The following is a 20,078-nucleotide window of genomic DNA, read 5'->3' as shown; positions in this document are numbered from 1 at the left end:
CTGTACTGCTAGCAATCAACGAGGTGGCCTTTTTCATTTTATTTCATTCTAAAAACCCTAAAATAGGATCGTTGTGAGAAGTAAACGAGATATATATATATATATATATATATCATATACACTTATGTTATATTACAAGAAGTATATTTCTTAGACTGTCAGCTTGCCTATAGGAAGCACTATATATGTGTTTGTGGTTATTCACATTTCTTGAATAAATAATCTGGGTGAATTGTGAATTTAACACCTACTAAGTGCCAGGCAGTGAACAAACTAAACCATCCCTACACTCATGAAGCTTACATTCATATGGAGAAAGAGCTAATAAACAAAATAGGATGCTAGATAAACAGAAAAGTGGTATGAGGTGTGCTGAACGTGGAAATGGTGGGTTATCCTCCAACAGGAGACCTTTGGAGTGAAGGTCTGAAAGATGTGGAGGTGCAAGCCATACAGGTGTCTGGGGAAGCACATCCCAGGGCAGTGATAAAAGATCAAAAATGCTATAACTACCATCATCCTACCATCACCCAGCCTGCTCAGGGTGGGTGCCCATCCAAGGTCACTTTGGAGAGGTTAGGTGCTCAGCAAGCAACCCTGCTCCCTAATAGCCTATGAATCCCATTAACGCATAACGTGTGGAGGGTTTCTTTTATTTTTTAACCCTACCTCAGTTTATGACTGTGCATGTACACAAAGTGCAAAGGCTGTATGGTGAGAACATGCCTGGTGTGTTTGAGAAATACAGAGCCAAACACTATGGTTGGGTCAGAGCGAGCCCGGGGAAGCAGCAGGGGCACAGTCGAGGGAAATAGCCAGGAGGGGTGTGTGTGCAGATATTAGTATTGTCAAAGCCCTCATAATGACTCCGTCTTTTAAATGATTATATAGAGGCAGGTGTGGTGGCTCACGTCTGTAATGCCAGCACTTTGGGAGGCCGAGGAGGGAGGATTGATTGAGCTAGGAGTTTGAGACTACAGTGAGCTATGATCATGCCGCTGTGCTTCAGCCTGGGTGACAGAGTGAGACCCTGTCTCCATAAATAAATAATCATATGGAGCAGGTAGTACAGAAGGGTCAGTATCCACACCACCAAAAACTAACAACCAAAGAAATGTACTGACCTGCCCTGGGAAATTCATGGCAGGAGACGCCTTAGAACCAGAAGGTGGCCCCTGAATCGGCAGTCTTTATACTGCACTGTGCTGTCTCCCACCCTGCTGAGGTCATGAGAGACCTTTTCCTCACTCGATGCTCACAGCAACGCTACAGGACTGGTGTTAATATCTTCACTTTACAATAGAGGACACTGAGTCTTAGAAACGTTAAGTGCTTTGTTCGAAGTCACATAGGATTGGAACCAGATCTGTTGGACTTCAGAGGTCTTGTTCTTTCCATTAAAGCATGTAATATGAAATCTGAAAGACAGGCATTTGTGCTCTGAATCATCTATGCGGTGTCCATCTGGATGTTGGTGCCCTTTTTGGCCCCTCTACCCAGTGGCCTCTCCACTTACTTGTGGCTGCGCTTGTTCAGCTTTGTCACCATGGCAACCATTCCTCTGTCAGAAACGCCCTGTCTTCAGTCTTGACTGACTCTCCCTGAATGAAAAAATCCTTCCATTCATATGTAAAATACAGAATTTATTCAGAAAAACCAGTCAGTACAATGTGTACTACAGGATATCACACTCGGCTCACATCACAGACATGGACTATATGACTTCACAATAAATTAGAGGGGAGGCAGCCGTTTACTCCCAGGAGGTCCTGCAGGCCCTTTCAGCAGATAGAGTTCAGTATCGATACGACAGTAGACTTTTTGACTATTTTCAAGTGGAATCAGACAGCCTGAGGCCAGCCAGTGGGACTGTCAGCTGCAAGGGGCCTTCCCCATCTCCTTCCCCTTCAAGGTGGGCCGTCTCCCACAGTAAACCGCACAGGGGATGTTCGTCACTGGATCGCTATACAGGTTCCTTGTCATCAGGCCGAGGACGTTACTTCATGATTCTTAGCAATCCAGGCTAGAAAGATGTCGAGCTCTCCTAGGGATTTCACGGCAGCAGAGCGGACCTCCAGCTGAAATCAGAGATCATTGTAAGAACCCACCTTTTTAGACCGTGTAATGGTTTTCAAGTCACTTTCTTCACATGCTGGTCCCCACAAGGTTTTGTTTTTTGTCGCGAAATATATTTGCATAACATACAGACTCAGTATTATTTTCCTCTCAGGCAACCAATTTTTTTCCCCACAAACAAGCAAGTAAATCATGTCAGCTCCTTATAAACAAAACTTTCAAATTCTTCATTCTTTTCCCTCAGGTTTTTTTTTTTCCTCTGTTTTTCACAGGAAAAAAAAATCTGCCTTACTGGCCAGTTCTGCTGATTTTCTTCTCCACATCAGCTTGCTTTAGTGCTTCTGTTATCCCAGAACATCTTCGTCCCTGTGGTGCTGGACAGCGGGTAGGGAGAGCATGTTGTCCCCATTTGACATATTAGAGCACTAAAGCCCCTAAGAGCAAGTGTCCTACCCAATGTCACACAGCCAGTTAGTAACAGAGTTGGAACTGAAACCCAAGTCTCCTGCCTTATTCCACCTCCTTCCCCAGCAGACTGAGTTCATGCTTTTAGCATGTCCTGCAGAGCCAGCCAGCGTGGGATTGAATCCTCCCTCTGCCATGCAATTGCAGTGTGAACTTAGTTTAGTTACTGCACCTGCTCGAGCCTCAGTTTCTTAATGTATCCAATGCAAATAATGCCTCATAGCATTGTTCCGAAGGACAAATGTGTAATACTTGTTGTGTGCCTAGAACAATACCTGGCTTATAGTAAGAACCATGTAATCCTTAGCTATTTCTATAACATTATCTTACAGAGGCTCTCCACAAAGAAGCAGAGCCCATAATAGGCTCCCCAACTCCTTGCTATTCAAAGCATTGGCATCATTTGACAGTATGATCTAAATGCAGAAACTCAGGCTCACCCCAGCCCTGCTGAGCCAGAATCTGCATTTTAACAAGATCTTCTGCTGATGCTCATGAAAAGCACTGCTTCTCCCTCTACATCCACGTGAGATGTGCATTTTACACCAACATTAACATGAAAAGTGCCGTGTCTTCATCACTACACACAATATGGGGGGGGCGGCGCAGGTAGTGATCGCAGTGACAGCATGCAGGTAACACGTTTTATGCATGATAGCTCACATTTCATGGGGGATCTTTGCTCCCTCTGTGTCATCCCATCTTAAGCAGTGGGCGCTTTCCCCAAATCATACAGGTCAGGCTTGATATACGAGGGTATGAGAAAATGCTGGAGGAATGATGGAGATGGGGAGCCCAGGAGGTTAGCAAATGAGGTAAGATCAAAACTCTCTTTACAGACACAGAGAACTGAGGCCTGCCCACAATGACTGCTTATAGAGTGAATGTATGAATTTAAGTGGAGAGGAGGCTGAAGGACTGGCACCCTCCTGATCTACCTCTCATCTTCCATCTTCCCCATCCTCTTCCCAGATCTTACCTGATCATAGTTGTCGTGGATGACTCTGGTGACATTGGTAGCTTCCTGCCTGCAGTGACACTGCCTCTGTTCCTGCTGTGATAAAGTGGAGGAAGCTCCTATCAGAGGACATTTTCCACTTGGGCCCTCTCTTATTCCTACCTGCCCGCATGAGAAGTGACATTTCTCCTCCCTCCCACAGTGAGAGGCAGATGAGTAAACTCAGGTGGGAACAGCCATGGAAGAAGAGAGCTTGTTTGTAGAATCACCTGCATCTGCCCACGCCTTTTGTTTTTTCTGCATTTAGAGCCCATCGGACTGTCAGCACTAGCAAAGCAGGCACCATATCTGTCTTATCACCACTCTGAGTGCTGCCTCCCACAGGGTAGGCACTCAATGAACGTTTGTTAAATATTAATTAGATAATTAATATTTAACCAATTATTAATTAAATAACTGGTTAGATGAATTCGTTTGAGTCTATTATCATATTAATGCAAGTAGGGCAGGGACCGTCAACCCTTCTAACAATTTCAGAATCTGAGGCACAGAGAGGTGAAGTCACTTGACACAAGTCTCACAGGAAATCATTAGCAGGAATGGGGCTAGAGCCCAGATTCTCTCCTGGTCTAAGTTTTTGTTGCTTTGTGTTGGTTTTGTTTCTGATGTTGGATTTGAATAGATTGCAATGAATTTCTAGGTGACCTTTAGGGATAGGTCATACCAAGGACCTACCCAGAAGTTTATTGATGTAAAGACACCAAAGGGCCAGAAATAAAGAAACCAGGGGTATGCTTATAGTAGAACTGGTGTCCCTGCCATGCCTCTTACTAAGGAATATGTTGACATAAGTCGGTCACCCCAGGAGGGTTATCTAGGAGGAGACCGTCTAAGGAGTTGTCAGCAGGCAGGGAGCCCTGGGGAAGCAATGGCCACTGGAGAGGTTCTCAACAGTTCTCCATGTGGACGTGGGCAGAGAATTTCCTTTGACTCCAAGCACCATATCAGGAGGCCGATGGGGGCCAGCACATCCTGGCCTCTCCCGGGGCAGAAGGGGAGCAGATGCTGGAATCCTGACCCAGTGACTCACACATTGCCGCAGAGTTTTCTGCATGTAGAGGAAAGAGTTGGCAATGCTGCTGATTTTTCTCAAGATTTTGGGGTTTGGCTCCTGATGATCCTTGAACACCCTGTCCACATAGAACGCCAGGAGGTTCTTGGTCACGCAGCACACATCTAAGGGCTACAAACACAAATTAGAGAAACACTGGAGGCCTATTCTCTCATTATGTTAGAGACCAGGGCAGTCCATTTGAGTGGGGTCAGCAGCACATGAGAAAACTAAAAGTCATTTTGGAAAACTTCGTAATGGTCTCAGAGTGTTCATCCTCTCTTATTCCCAGCAAAACTACTTATGACAAAAATGGTGAGAAGAGATTCCAGTTCTCCCCGTTCTTTTGTATGGCCGAGAAATACATTTACCAAGGATGGGGCCCAGAATCCATCATAGACTAATTCTCTCTGCAGTATCCCTAGCGTGTCATCACTAACTTCCACTTAAATCTTTCCAGGAACCAGTTGCCTCCTTTTTAAAAGCACTGATGGCTGAGCAGCTTTTTGGAAAAGGACTTCCTTACATTACAGGGGCTGAAGTCGGCCTCTCTGTTACATCTTCTGTCTGGCAACACACAAGGGCTATTGCATGCCAGTCATCCTGCTAGGTATGCATTCCTCCAACTGTAATCACACTGCATTCACTCTGGCCACCTTACTCTGGGCCACGCTGCTTAGCTCTCCTCTAGTCTGTCCTTTTACAACCAGAAGGAGCACTGGAATGAGGCTGAGATTCGCAAGAAGGGAGACCGACAGCTGCGAAATGGGCATATTTGGGTAGGTCTGCAGCCTGCAGAGTGCAGATGTCCCAAAAAGATAGTCTCTAAATTCCCAGGCACAGCCCAGAGAAGTTGGCTAGACAGTTTCCTTCTAGAAGTTTGCCTGCCATCTGCCCTGAGAGCCAGTTACTCTGCAGAAGATAAACTGTTCAGTCTAAGGAGGGAGTGTTTAACGGTGGGACAGCACATCTGTCTTCATTCAAGAAGCAAAGCCTCCTTGGCCCCAGTGGCAGCTTTTCCTAGATGGCAACACAAAAACCCTTCTCCTCCTTCACTTTTGCTGATTCCCTTAGCCAGAAGGGCAAAATGTTACACTCCTCTGCCCTATCAAAGACTGTGGTACTGGAAAAAGGAACACTGCAGAAAAAAGGAAGGTGGGGCTGAGAAAGGAAGGGAGGGAGAGAGGAAGGGAAGGAAAGGGAAGGGAAGGGAAGGGAAGGGAAGGGAAGGGAAGGGAAGGGAAGGGAAGGGAAGGGAAGGGAAGGGAAGGAAAGGGAAGGGAAGGGAAGGATAAAGACCTGAATCCTTATTGACTCCTTTTCTTATTCCACATGAGCTACTTCCCAACCTTGAGAGGAGAAAGAATCTGAAGATGGGGGCATACACTTGGGAGTCTATTCCTAGCTCTGCCACTAACTCGTCATGCTCCCTCCCAAGGTCTCACTGTCCTCATTTGAAAATGATGGTTTTGGAATAGATGATCTTTTGGGTTCCTTCCAGTTGTCATATCTTATGTGTCTATAATACAGTTGGCTAGAATTTTATTTAGTAAGTGGCTACATCTCTTCACCACAAATAAATCACTGCTTAGAAGAATTATGAAGGGGTGTGTGTGTCTCTCTCTCACGTATGCAGAGAAACCTGAGAAAAAAGTAACTCAATACAAATATACCTCACACTCTGTCATATAAAATCCCCCCTAAAACTGGTCTGTCTAGAATACTTCCCAGGACTAGAGAAGCTCACTTTTAAAGGCATCTCTCATGGGCCTTTTTGTAAAATGAATGATCACCTGATAAGCCAGCTATTTTGTAACATACTCTCGTCACCTCCTGTCTAGATGGTTGGACCGATCTTCTCACTGGCTTTCCTGCCTCACGTTGTCCATTGTAAGAACAGCACCAGATTGTCTTCCTAAAACAATTTATGATCATATAACTTTGGGCTCAAAAATTTCAGTGACTCTTTATTGCTGCTATTATTTTCTTTTATTCTTTTATACCTCCATGGAGCCTTCCAAAATTACCCCTAAGCCACAGAAATCCTAATCCCCTCTGAGCACTGGGCGCCCCCAATCACTCTCTAGGAAGTGGCACTTCTTTGGGTGCTTCAAGGGGTTCCAAGTCCTTGGGACACTAGTGTGCCCTAACACACATTCTTTTATTCTTTATGGGCATCTCAATCTGGCGCCCAGGCTGGAGTGCAGTGACACAATCATGGCTCACTGCAGCTTTCACCTCCCAGGCTCAAGCAATTCTCCCATCTCAGCCCCCCAAGTAGCTGGGACTACAGTTGCATGCCACTATGACCTGCTAATTGTTCTGTTTTGTTTTGTTTTGTTTTGTTTTGGAGACGAGGTCTTTCTATGTTGCCCAGGCTGGTTTCAAGCTCCTGGCCTCAAGCAATCCTACCCGCCTCAGCCTCCCAAAATGCTGAAATTGTAGGCATAAACCACTGCACCCAGCCTATTGCCTGTATTATAAGCCTGAGGCTCAGCCTGGCTCCAGGGACCTTTATAAAATGACTCCAAGGTATTGTTTTGCCTCATCTCCCACCACTCACTTACATGTCCTTCGGGTCACAAACCTGGTCACCTCTCTGTCCAACCTTCACTGATCTTACAGCCATTATCTTAACTTGCCCAAATACCTTCCTCCTTCTTATCCACTGATCTATAACCTCCTCAGGTTTTAAGTCACTGTTTTCTTAGCTACCTCCATGGGACCTTCCAAAATTAGCCCTAAGCCAGAGAAATCCTGTCCCCTCTGAGCACTGGGCACCCCCAATCACTCTCTAGGAAGTGGCACTTCTTTCATTCCTCCCAGGGGTTGCATGTCCCTGGGACACCAGCGTGCCCTAACACATCATCTGACAAAGAAGAAGCCTGATGCATTTAGAGTATATTGGAGATTAGGAAATAGAAGGTGACAATGTAGGGATTTCCTTCTCAGCCCAGAGCCATTTAGACATGAAGATAAAAATATTAGAAAAAGCAGACATAGGCCAATACCTTAATGATCTGCAGAGTCTCCAATGTGGACAGGATAGTGACATTTGGGAAGGTGTCCTTAGCTTGCTATGGAGGGAAACATAAGAACAGACATAAGCAATCAGTATCCTATGTTCTTCTGAGATGCAAAAGGCAATGAGAAAGAACTCATTTTCAAGCTAAGATGTAAGGGGAGGTATACCCCATCACCCACACCTTTACACCAACCCATACTCACGATGGCTCTTTTGATTTCTTGGAAACTGTCTTCTATATGGTCCATGTCTGTGGAAATCAGACATCTCCTGAGACCATGGTTGTCTACTGAGCACAACATCAGTATTGTACCCAGGAGCCAAAGGGAAACACACTGTAACTTCATGCCTGCACAAAGGAGAGGAAGTCAGCTGTCCAGCCAAGAGTGGAGGACAATGAAAGAGAAGACCCCTGATTGACGCCCCCTTCCAGCCCCAAAGGCAGGCCAGGTGGAATGCAAGAAAACAAGACTAAATACTTCAGCCTTGAGGAGTTTCAGGGGTATGTGTCTCCTCTGGTTTTCTTGAGTCAACTGGATATGAGTTCTTCCCCACCCTTACACCATGCCCCCACCTCCACCCCAGAAAGTATGATACACCACTCTCTTAAGTCCCAGGAAGCATACTTGTGTGCATATCACTCTCCTATGACTCAACACAGCCTACTTTGTCAACAGGGGTGAAAAGCATTGTTTTTAATAAATTAAGTAGGAAAAGCAGGGTTGGTAAAATGCCCTAGGAATTGGGCAACAGATGTGAAAAACCATAAAAACACACTTGGTTTTTGATGTTTACCCCCAAAATAAGTAACACCCTTTTATTATAAACCTCAAGAGTGTATCTGCTTAAAATCATTTGTTTGAAGCCAGCTATGGAGATTTCATCTTCTGGAGAGGATGGGAAAGGGAGACACAAGGCATCTTCAAGAACTAATTAGCCACAACGAGGAGCTAGGGGAAGATGCCAATGGTAGAGGGCAGCTTGGCAACTTCCCGTCCGTCACCCGCTGAGCCAAAGGGTATAAGCAGCATGTTTGCAGCTAGCTGCTTCATAGCCAGGGCCAGGCCCTGAGAGGTTTGCCGCCTCTTCTCATTCTCTTACCCTTCTTGCCTCTGTCTTTCTTGCTGCCTCTTCATTTAACCACTTTCTATTGTGCCATATAATGCACACAGAGAAAAGTGCATAAAATATAATGGTACAGCTTATGGGGTTATCTCTGCTTTCACCCACATTTCCCAAGCTTATAAATAGAGCTTAGCCTTAACGCATGTCTTATGACAACACATGTGACGAGAGCAGCCTTCTGCTATGCACTTTGCATGATGCCCACTGAGATCTCCCATTTACAGCTGTGTGTGCCAAGGTAAGTGTATCATGTGTGGCCATGGAGGAGAGGAGGGCATCAGACCCAGGGAGCCAGCTGCGGGGACTGCAGAGCTATAGTTAGAGCTGCTGTAACTCATACATGTGAGTGTGAACCCCAGCTGCCCCCACTCCCTATGCCTTCCTCAGGCTTCCCAGCTCCTTCTCTGGAAAGTCAGGAAACAGGAAATCCTGTTTAGAAACCATTTTTGCCTTGTCTCTCCGTAACTGGGCATCATTCCCAGGAAATAGACAGGTGTATGCTGAGACCTTACCACGTGGCAGGCATTAGGCCAAAGAGCTCCCTTCCTCTTTTATCAACCTTTCTTTCTGGCTAAACAAAGATGGGGCCCATTGCCAGGGAAGTTTGTAGAGAGTCCCCCAGAGCTCTGTCCCCTCGGAAGGCTACTGGGGTGCTTCTAGAAAGCCAAGAAAGAGAGTGCGGTTTTTCTTCTGACAAGACAACTCTCAGAAGCAGTGGGATACTGCCTGCTCATCCCATGCTAGGAGACTTGCGCATTTTGTGGAGGAGAAAGATGCCTCCCTTAGCTTGGTGAGGCAATGCCAGACATCTTGGCTATTTCAGATAGTAGTAGTAGGTAACATTTATCCTGCGTGCCATGTGCATTGGGCACTGTCCCAAGAATTTTACGTAATTTTCTCATTTAATGCTCACAACCACCCTGTGAGGTAGGCTCTTTTTCTGTTCCCATTTTACCAAGAAAATGAAGTAACTTGCCCAGGCCAGGGTTTGAGGGAAGGCGGGCCAGTCCCTGAGCTGGCTCTCTTTACTGCTACTCCACCCCACTAACAACACTGTTTCCCTCTGGCATCACAGCCTGGAATCCCAGTAGCTCCCCTGACACCAGACAGACAGGAACCCATTTATGAACCGGTGGTGCTCCTTACATTTAAAAAGACATTTAACGTTGCGAAGGATTAAACAATGATAACACATTACAAAGTACCCAACACAGTTCTTGGAACAAAAAAGCAATAGTAAAGACATTAGATTCCTTACCTTTCCTTCCTTCCCTCCTTCTTTCCCACCCTCTATCTCTTCTCATTGAAACTAAGATACTAGAAAATTCACCTCTTCTATAGAGTATCTCTTCCCATTCTATCAAATGCCCAGCATCTGGAACATCATAGCCACACACAATGGTAACAGGTCACCTCCCTGCGGCCATGAAGGAGGAGAGCTAGCATGGCGGTGCATATGAGCTCCTGACGATGGACAGCATGAGCCTCACCTCTCACTTGGTGCTTGCGGGCTGCTCCTTGTGTCTCCTCTCAGTGCTCTCTGCCATTTGGAAAGGGCTGGTCATTTTTATTCAGGTGGATAAGAGGAAATGCTGTCAAGGTTTGCTGGGTGGATCCACCTTGGGGAGATTGTTTTTTCCCTTGTTTTCTTAGTATTGTATTTCCTTAATTGTTTTCTTTCTTCTTTAAGATATAGCTGATTAATCATTATTATGAAATGCCTTTCTTCTGGGTCTTGACATGCAGCTTCTAGGAAAAATAAACTCCCCATTTCCATGCAAATGAGAATTTTTTGCAATTCTGTGTCCATCAGAAAAATCCAAGTTAGGTCACTTTCCTGAGAGCTGTGGCACGTTACCAACTGTACCCTGCAGGCCAACTCATGAAAGCACTCTCAGTCAGCCACACCCTGCAGCAGCGAACCTGTGAGGCTCTGCAGGTGCCTCTGGCTCCAGCATGATCCAGCTCTCCAATGCCTCCGGCAGCTATGAGTGTCTGCCATGTGCCAGGTGCTAGCTAACTGCTTTACCTGCATTATTTTGTTGAACTTCAGGAGGAACAGTTTTTCCCCTCATAAAGCAAGGATTTCTTTGCACATCATCTCTTTCACCTTCGTCTTGTCCCCTGGAGAGTTCTCTCATTCTTGATTAATGCAGAGAGAGAGAAAATGAGACTGGAAAGAAGAGAGGTTTAAGAGAAGCCAGTGGCAGAGCCAGGACCTGAAATCCTTATTCTTGGGCTAGAAGACTCTCTATCTAAATTACCTTTTTACATAAACTCTTTACCATGAAGTTCTCTAGGGATCAGGGTTTGGGGCAATGAAAAGACAGGGTGTAAACAGTTTATTCCCATTAAATAAAATTTCCAGGAGGTGATTGGTTTGGACTGAGTTACTGCACAAGGCCAATAGGCCAAACCGAAATGGAATCACTCATGCTGAATGAAGTTCCACACCACCAAGCTGAAAGTAAATTGTTTATCTAACCTTCTGAGAAATCAGGAGAGAGAAAGATAATAGCCAAATCCTCAAGCGAGCCAGTTTTAACCAGCATATAAGGAAGTCTCCTCTGCTCTAACCTTTACAAGGAAAGTAGCTTTAAATGACCAATCTGCTTTTTGTTCTCTGTTTCTGCTTCCTGCAGCCCTTGTCTGCCTATAAAACCACTCTCCTCTGTCAGCTCATGGGGCCACTACTCATTCTATTTCTATAAAATGGGATGTTGCCTGATTCTAGGATTGCAAATAAAAGCCAATTAAGATCTTCAAACTAAATGTGTTGTAATTTTGTCTTTTGACATCCCCAAACACAGACTCTCAGAATAAATGGAGCTTGTTTTTAACCAAATGAAGTGACCTTGGGATGAAACGTGATTGTGAGACCCCATTGGGGTGGTACAAACCCTGCCCCTGCAGCCAGATTCAGGAGACAGAGAGGGCGACAGGGCACCGGAAAGAAGGAAAAGGGACAGGAAGGATTGGGGTCTTTTATGGGACAGGTGCAAGGGAAAGAAGCCCCAGGGACTTGATGTCTTGTGGTCCAGCATCTTGGACATAATAAAATGATAAGTGTTGAGGGAAGTGGTAGACTGTAGCGGTTCACAATGTAGTTCTGAATTTAAACCCTGGCTCTCTCTCTTCTCTTCTCCCTTGTCTCCCTTCTCTTCTTGGTAGCATGCCACAGCTCTCAAGAAAGTGACTTAACGTGGATTTTTCTGTATGAACAAAGAATTGCAAAAAAATTCTCATTTGCATGGAGATGGGGAGTTTATCATTTTTCCTAGAAGCTACATGTCAAGACCCAGAAGAAAGAGGCATTTCATAATAATGATTAATCAGCTATATCTTAAAGAAGAAAGAAAATGATTAAGGAAATAAGATGAGGGTATGGCCAGGTAGGTACCCTCTCTGCCTGGCTCAGAGAGGGCACCATGCCTGTTGCCTTCTGTGGGAATGAGGCTTCATGGAGTTGAGCAATATGTGGCCCTATTGCAGAGTCTGGATAAAATGCATTAGGTCTATAGACACTGGACAAGCTACTTAAAGCCTTTCTGAAGCTCCATAAAATAGGTAAAATAAACTGTGAGGATTTCAATGAGCTAATGGACCTGTATCATAGTAAGTACTCCTTAATAAATGTTATGTTGTTCTAAGCTGTGTGCCAGGCACCTGGAAAACGAGAAGACATCTTTGCTAGGAGCTAATGGACATCTTTCTGCTCCTTTGGAGAGGGGCAAAGAGCCACTCTTGACATCGGGAATCTCCCCTATCCCCACCCTTGTTTCCCCCAGAGGGGTCAGATGGAGGGAGGTCGGTGCTGTTTTCCCAGCAGGGCCTGAGCTGCCTGGCTCAGAGTCCCTCTGCACATGTGAAAAGAGCAGTTCAGAGCCCAGCCACACATGTGAGAGGATTTGCAACACTGTCCTTGCTGAGTCTCACCCCACATTCACCCCTTGTGCTCAGACTATATGTTCTGACCCAGCTTTCATTTCAGGGCAAATATGTCATACCAGGAAGCTTGCAGGGGAAGGGAATAAGTGATGTGTTTATAACTCCGCTTCCAGCATGCAGTGTACCATAATCGCCGGTACTGGAAGCTGGGTTGACTGGCTCTACTTTCTATGGCTGTCAGACTGAAGGCAAGCCACTTAATCTCAGTGCCTGTTTACTCATCTGTCAAATGGTACACATCATGTCTACTGCACATTCACCATGTAGGCACAGCATGAAGGTAAAGTGATTACACGTAAGTCCTCAGCACAGTGCCTGGCACATAATAAGCACTTTGAAAATGATGACATTTATTATCAATTTTACAGTTCCCTTTAGAGTTCCTAAATCAGGAAGAAGGAACGATAAGAAATAAGTTCTCTTCATATTAAACCTTGCTACCTGACCCCTAATATCAAAAATAAAATATAGATTGAGACAGAATGGCATCTTTCCCAGGATTGCAATTAAATTAAGAATCTGGTCTCCAGACATATAGTTGCATCTCGCCTTAGAATTGGGACTTCTGGTACCAATGGACCCACCATTGAGATATCAGAGCTCAATTTTCCACTTGTTAAGTAGGAAAGCAGAAAGAATGTGAAGCAAGATTGGCGAGCCAGAATGGAGAATGCTCTGAGTTTGATATGTTCTGGACACAACTCTCTCATATCTTCCAAATCCTTATCCCCACCTAACATGCACTCCAACCTCATGAATTTTTCATAGTGATGCCAAGGCAATTTCCTTCCCTTAAAAGAGTTGATTCTGGCCATTCCTAAGTACTTAGTCCTGGAGCGCATACAAAAATCGCATAATTCCAGAGGGTACCATGCCTATTGCCTTCTATGGGAATGAGGCTCCATGGAATTGAGCAATGTGTGGCCCTATTGCAGGATTTGGATGAAATGCATTAGATCTATATGAGTAATTTTGGTTAGATTTGAGAAAGAACCTATCATTATGAGGACTATAAAACACTAAGAAGTATGACTGAGAACGAATTTGTAAAAGAAAGAAATATAGGCTGGGCACAGTGACTCACGCCTGTAATCCCAGCACTTTGGGAGGCCGAGGCGGGCAGATCACGAGGTCAGGAGATCAAGACCATCCTAGCCAACATGGTAAAACCCCGTCTCTACTAAAAATACAAAAAATTAGCTGGGCGTGGTGGCAGGAGCCTGTAATCCCAGCAACTCGGGAGGCTGAGGTGGAAGAATGGTGTGAACCCAGGAAGCAGAGCTTGCAGTGAGCCAAGACCACACCACTGCACTCCAGCCTGGGTGACAGAGCAAGACTCAGTCTCAAAAATATATATATACACACACTATATATGTATATATAATATATGCATATATTATATATATTACTGATAATGATGGATGGGTATTTTATTTGGGAAACTAATAGGGATTTTAAAACAGAATATATAAATGTTTAGATGTCTTGGTAAATATATCTAGATCATAATGATGTGTGTGAACTTGAGTGTAGCTTTGAAAATAAAACCAAAAAAAAGATGAGAAAAAGAACTGGGAAATTTAAACCTAAAAAAGTTTCTCCTTTGTTTTGTTTTTGTTTTTTTATCTTTTGTCTCTCTTTTATTCTTCATTTTCAGTGGGGTTGGCTCTCCTTTGTTGTGATATTTGGAAATGAGAGTCAGAAAATATAACAGAGAGAACTCAATTCAATGTTCGCATTACAGGGATGAAGAAATAGAGAAGTGAACCAGTCCTCCATGGCACAGCAAGGAAGTGGCACGACTGCTCTCAAACTTCCCTCTCCTCACCTCTGGCTCAGCACCCTTTCTAACCCCATGCTGCCCTTTCACTCTGGGATTAGGTGGAGTGGAAAGGAACCTAGACTTGTGAGGGACCTCAAGCCCATTCAGCAGGGGAGGTGACGTAACTCTCCCAAGCCACGCTGTTCTGACTTGTCATTACCCAGGAAGCTGATGACCTAAGGAAATCCAAACTGGCCACACCTGTGCTCCTGGGGAGGGAAGCACAAATCCACATTGGGCACTTCCTTCAGCCTGGACTTCCTTCTCCTTCTCCTTTTTTGCCCACAGGGCTCTCAGTCAAAACCTGTTCAAAGCCTCAGGCCCCGGGTGACATATCTTATGTCAATGGCTCTGTAGCTCAAATGTTGTGAAAGAGCCCTAGTGGAGATGGGATGGAGGGATAGGTAATGGAAAGAGCCCAACTGATGCCTCCCCATTCCTCTCCTGAACAATCCACTCTTCCCTAGGCAGGTGGACTTTCTAAAATGCAAACCCAGTCTTGGAACTCTCCAGTCTAAAACTCCCAGCATAACGCCCTGGGGCCTCCCAGTAGCAGAAAATCTGCTCCCCACAACATCCAGACCCATCGCAGCCTGGACCTTGCCTACATTTTCCACCTCATCTCTCTTGCAGGTCTCCTACACCTCACAGGCTCATCTCACCTAGAAAGCCCTCCCTGGCTCTTCTACCTTGCAAACACCAACATAACGTCAAGATCTAGCTCCAGTGTGACTTCCTTTGTTAAACTTCTCCCCTCTTCCTTTCCTCTCCCCATCCCCCTCCTCCTCCCCACTTCAACTCTGGTTGAGTTGACCACTACTTTCATTTTTTATATTCCCACTAGATACAAGATGCACATTTAACTTTGAATTTCAGACGAAAACATCTCAGTGTTTATCTACCTGAAATTCCAAGTTAACTGGGGGTCTTGTATTTGTATTTGCTAAATCTGGCAACTGCTACAGCTCAAACAATTGGGTGGGGAGGGTCCTTTTAAGAAATTGAATTCAGGCTGGGCACAGTGGCTCACACCTGTAATCTCTGCACTTTGGGAAGCCGAGGTGGGAGGATCCCTTGAGACCAAGAGTTTGAGACCAGTATGGGCAACAAAGCGAGACCACATCTCTTAAAAAAAAAAAAAAGCTGTGTGTGTTGGCACATGCCTGCCTGTAGTCCTCGTGCACACCTGTCGTCAGGAAGTCGGAGCAGGACAATTGCTTGAGGTCAGGAGTTGAAGACTGCAGTCTGCTATAATTACACCATTGCACTCCAGCCTGAGCAACAGAGTGAGACCCCATCTGGGGGAAAAAAATTGAATTCAAAAATAGAAGTACAAAAGTAGAGACAAAAGTAAATGTTTATTTAGAAAGAGAAATCACAACAAATTGCAAATTCATAAAAGTTAACAAATACCACAAACACCATAAAATCCAGAAAAAAAACATTTTTATTCATTAACTTCTGACGACTTTTTGTTTCCTTCTTCTATGTGAATACTTTTTTTATTGTTATTTTCTATAGAGAGAATAAAAAGATGTTCAGTCTGTCCTTTGCTATGGTTGTTTCCATCAGCTTACCCCAATGGAAGGTTAAGATTTAATTCTTTCATAACACTCCATATACAAACCTGTTATTTCTTTCCCCCATCCCACCAACATAAACGTATCACAACGGCACCTCTTTCTAGGCAACGTGTCACCCACATTGGCCCAGGAAGGTATCAGCTTTGGGAGAAGGCAGAGTCCTACTCTCCTGTAGCCTTGTGTCTCTGGGAGAATCAGAGAATGGTATTGAGTCCACATGTTTATGTACCTTTCAATCCAATTTCTAACATTTCTCATGGTCACATACTCAAGATGTTACCAGAAAAGAGAATCCCAATCTAGACCCCAAGAGTAGGTTCTTAGATCTCACACAGGAAAGAATTGGAGCACAGAGAAAGAAGCAAATTTATTGGAAACTACTCCATTAGAGAGTAGGGCATGCCCAGAAAGCAGGAGGAGGAACCCCTGTCCTTTAGGAACATCTCTGCTTATAAGAAACTGTAAGGAGCTATGATTAAACTTGGAATGTGCAGATGTGCTCACTAAAGGTACGGGTTGTTGGTGCTCTAGTGACCATTAATCCTTCAACCTAAGTCTGCTCATTGATGTTATCTCTGAGTAAAGTGGGCTGTACTCGGGACATCTGGACATTCTGCAGGCTTGGTGGGAGATGTCCTATATGGCCATCAGTCTTCTGTAATTATAAGTGGTGGTCAGCTTAGAATGTGGCTATTTTCAGACCATAAAGCATTAACCCTCTAGGTGCCTTGTGAGTGCCTAGCCTACTCACTTCAGGATGGAGTCACTCCAGTCATGTTTTATTAAACCAAAGGCCTGGTAAGCAGGAGTTCCTCTAACAAGATTCATAGACTGAAAGAGTAGATTCACACTAATAGCTAACAAGTACTGAGCACATTTGCTGCCCCAGGGTCTGTGTGAAGCATCTATATGCATGGTCTCTTTTCATATTCACACCTATTCCATGGGGTCAACACTATTTCTGTGTCCATCATTTTGGATGAGGAATATGAGACTTGGAGCTACTAAGTACCTCACCCAAAGACACCCAGGTGGGGTGTGGTAGAGCTGGGTACAGTCATAGGCAGCCCACTCCAGCGTTTCATTACATCAGACATGAAAGAGCATCTGACCCAGCCTTCTCATTTACAGATGAGGAAACAGCTGAGGCCCAGAGAGAAGCATTTTGAATTTGAAAATTGAATTCAAAAATAGAAGGACAAAATTAGAGACAAAAGTAAATATTTATTTAGAAAGAGAAATTACAACAAATTACAAATTCGTAAAAGCTAACAAATACCACAAACATCATAAAATCCAGAAAAAAAAAACAACATTTCTAATCATTAACTCCTGACAACTTTTTGTTTTCTTCTTCTATGTCAATACTTTTTTTTACTGTTATTTTCTATAGAGAGAATTTAAAAAAATCAGTCTGTCCTTTGCTACAGTTGTTTCATCAGCTTACCCCAATGGAAGCTTAAGATTTAATTCTTTCATAACACTCCGTACAAACCAGTTATTTCTTTCCCACATCCCACCAACATAAACATATCACAACGGCACTTCTTTCTAGGCAACATGTCACCCACATTGGCCCAGGGAGGTATCACAGATTTTTGTTTCTTTCTTCAGACAACTGAGTAGTGGTGGAGCTGGGACCGGAGGCCACATCCCTGAACTCTCAGTCCAGTGCTCTTTCCATTCACAGAATCTTTGTCCCCTCTTCTCACTTCCAACTTCCTCCCTATAGAAATAGGCATCTCTTCCCTCCAAGCGAAGGAACAGCAGAACGGCAAATGGCATAGAGGATGGCTTGAGAGTGTCCATCCCAGCTGGCAAGTCCCAGGCGTGTCAGGAGGAACTCTTATTCTGTGGAAATCGGATGTGGTTTTTGTCCCTTATTGTTAAAATAAATCATGTCAGTTGAAAAGAGCTTCTCCCATCAGTACTGGGAGCCAGGGAGTTCCTGGAGAGGGCTTCACCCCAGAGCCCTGGGAGGAGGAGAGGGTGGACTGGAGGCTGCTGGCCTGCTGCAGAGTTACAGAAAGCAGGTGGCAGAGTGAGAGCTGACTCATCTGAAATACTAAAGCGGTAAGGGCAGGCCAGGGACAAGGACTGCATCTTGCATCCACATTGTTTCCTGGAAGAAACCCCACCCAGCTGCCCTCTCCCCTACTACCTTCCCAGCTCCTCAGATCCTGTCCATTCAGAAAGCTAGTGGTGTAGTTCAGACTTCGTTTCCTAGAGGATTTTCCGCCCTGGGTTGTCTAAATCTCCATCATGTCCCGGGGCCAAAGTCATTCAATATGGCAGGTCAAATAGAAGCCAGCTGTCAGTATCTACTTAGAATTTAGCTAGGATCTGCAGCTTAGGGCTAAAATTCAAAGCAAGGTGCAATTCCTCTAAGAATCCCTCTCTCACTGCCCTCACTGCATTATCCTCTCCTTGGTCTCCCCTCAGCACTTGAGGACTTATTTTGAGCTCTGTTCACTTCCACTTTAGATTGTTTGGGCCGCTCTGAAATCTCTCTCCTATCAGACTTGAAGGTGGAGGAGGGCTGAGACTGTGTCTCCCAAGCGGAGGGTGCATAACAGTTAGTGGCCAGATGGCCCCTTTGTTAAGTTGGTCTCTCAGTGTGAAGGTCAAGCTCTGGTTTGAATATAGACTCCACAAGGGCAGGGGTCTTGTCTGTGTTGTTCATCACTTTATCCTCAAAATGTAGCACATACTGGGTGCTCCAAGTTTGTTGACTGAATGAAGGAATGACAGGGAATGAGACCTTCCAAAGGCAGGGACAGTCGTGCAGTTCTTTGGTGTTTCCTCACACCCACCTGCATGGGGTTTTGGCGAGTTCCATGTGAACAACATGCCTGCTAAGCTGGGTTCCTGGTGGGAAGGAGCCCCTGAATCCATGCTATAGAAACATTATTCTTCTGTGCCTCTTTGGTGAAGTTCTTCCAGAGAAAAATCAGAAAGGTCAGGCCCAAAGAGTCTACCTGCTTCTCTCCCAGTATCCAACATAACTAGATTCAGAAGCGGGTGGAGACAGGCAATCCCGGCTGTTAAAGAGTTGAATTATAGTTTTTTTTCTTCCAGGGTACGCACCTAGGTTGAAGATTAAACAAACTGTGGTATCAGAAGAAAGAGTGTTGATCTTGACATCTTACAGATACTGAAGAGCTATTAAGCGGGAGAAAGAAAAATTAAAGTTGGCCAGCTGCATCAAAGGCAAATCAATCATTTTGACTAACAGCCTTGAAGCGCAGTAACAATTAAGTACATTTTAAGTGCCCAAGTAACTTGCTATCACTGAAGCTTTTCTTGTAGTATATCAATGCTTAAATACAGAAAGAGTTACTTATGCACCAACTACAGGTCCAAGATTTCGGATTCATTTATTTGAGAAGTTGATTCAATATTTGGAATCCCTCTCTCCCCAAAAATGTACACATATGCAAACCTTCCTTCTGATGTCTTTCTGAGAATCCCTCAGGAGTCCATGAACCCTAAATTAGTAACATTAAAAGACTTGGATTCAGGGGGCCTGGCACAGTGGCTCATGCCTATAATCCCAGCACTTTGGGAGGCCAAGGTGAACAGAACGCCTGAGGTCAGGAGTTCGAGAACGGCCTGGCCAACATGGTGAAACCCTTTCTCTACTAAAAATACAGAAAACTAGCGGGGTGTGGTGACAGGCACCTGTAATCCCAGGAAGCTGAGGCAGGATAATCACTTGAACCCAGGAGGCAGAGATTGCAGTGAGCTGAGATCGTGCCACTGCAACTCCAGCTTGGGCAACAAGAACAAAACTCCATCTCAAAAACAAATAAAGACTTGGGGACTCAGGTCTAACTTTGACACTTGCTGGCTCTATAACTTCAGACAAATCAATTAATCTCTCTGTGCCTCAGTTTCCTCATCCGGAGAAACAAGGGTGATAATTCCTCCCCTACTCTTACTAGCTCTGTGATCTTGGGAAAACC

The 20,078-nt window shown here is 44.7% G+C and overlaps 1 protein-coding gene across 4 annotated transcripts in view; it reads right to left on the bottom strand.

Moving 5' to 3' along the window:
* Positions 1–1,622: 1,622 nt before the first annotated feature.
* Positions 1,623–20,078, bottom strand: part of IL19 (interleukin 19) — a 77,597-nt gene continuing 59,141 nt past the window's right edge. Inside the window, exons 1-7 of one of the 4 annotated variants that reach the window (XM_078004865.1) lie at positions 15,563–15,657; positions 10,251–10,933; positions 7,839–7,984; positions 7,622–7,687; positions 4,590–4,742; positions 3,521–3,595; positions 1,623–2,078 (exon numbers count right to left, since the gene is read on the bottom strand). In XM_078004865.1, the coding sequence (XP_077860991.1) occupies positions 1,983–2,078; positions 3,521–3,595; positions 4,590–4,742; positions 7,622–7,687; positions 7,839–7,982 (534 nt within the window). In that variant the 5' untranslated portion in view covers positions 7,983–7,984; positions 10,251–10,933; positions 15,563–15,657 and the 3' untranslated portion in view covers positions 1,623–1,982. Of the gene's footprint in view, positions 2,079–3,520; positions 3,596–4,200; positions 4,743–7,621; positions 7,688–7,838; positions 7,985–10,250; positions 10,934–15,562; positions 15,658–20,078 lie in introns of those variants that run through there. The other 3 variants (XM_078004872.1, XM_028852639.2, XM_078004860.1) reach the window with 3 other exon arrangements.

Source organism: Macaca mulatta, chromosome 1, assembly GCF_049350105.2.
Source record: "Macaca mulatta isolate MMU2019108-1 chromosome 1, T2T-MMU8v2.0, whole genome shotgun sequence".
NCBI classification, from domain to species: Eukaryota; Metazoa; Chordata; class Mammalia; order Primates; family Cercopithecidae; genus Macaca; species Macaca mulatta.
The sequence above is the reverse complement of the archived record's forward strand: the minus strand, read 5'-3'. Positions and strand labels throughout refer to the sequence as shown.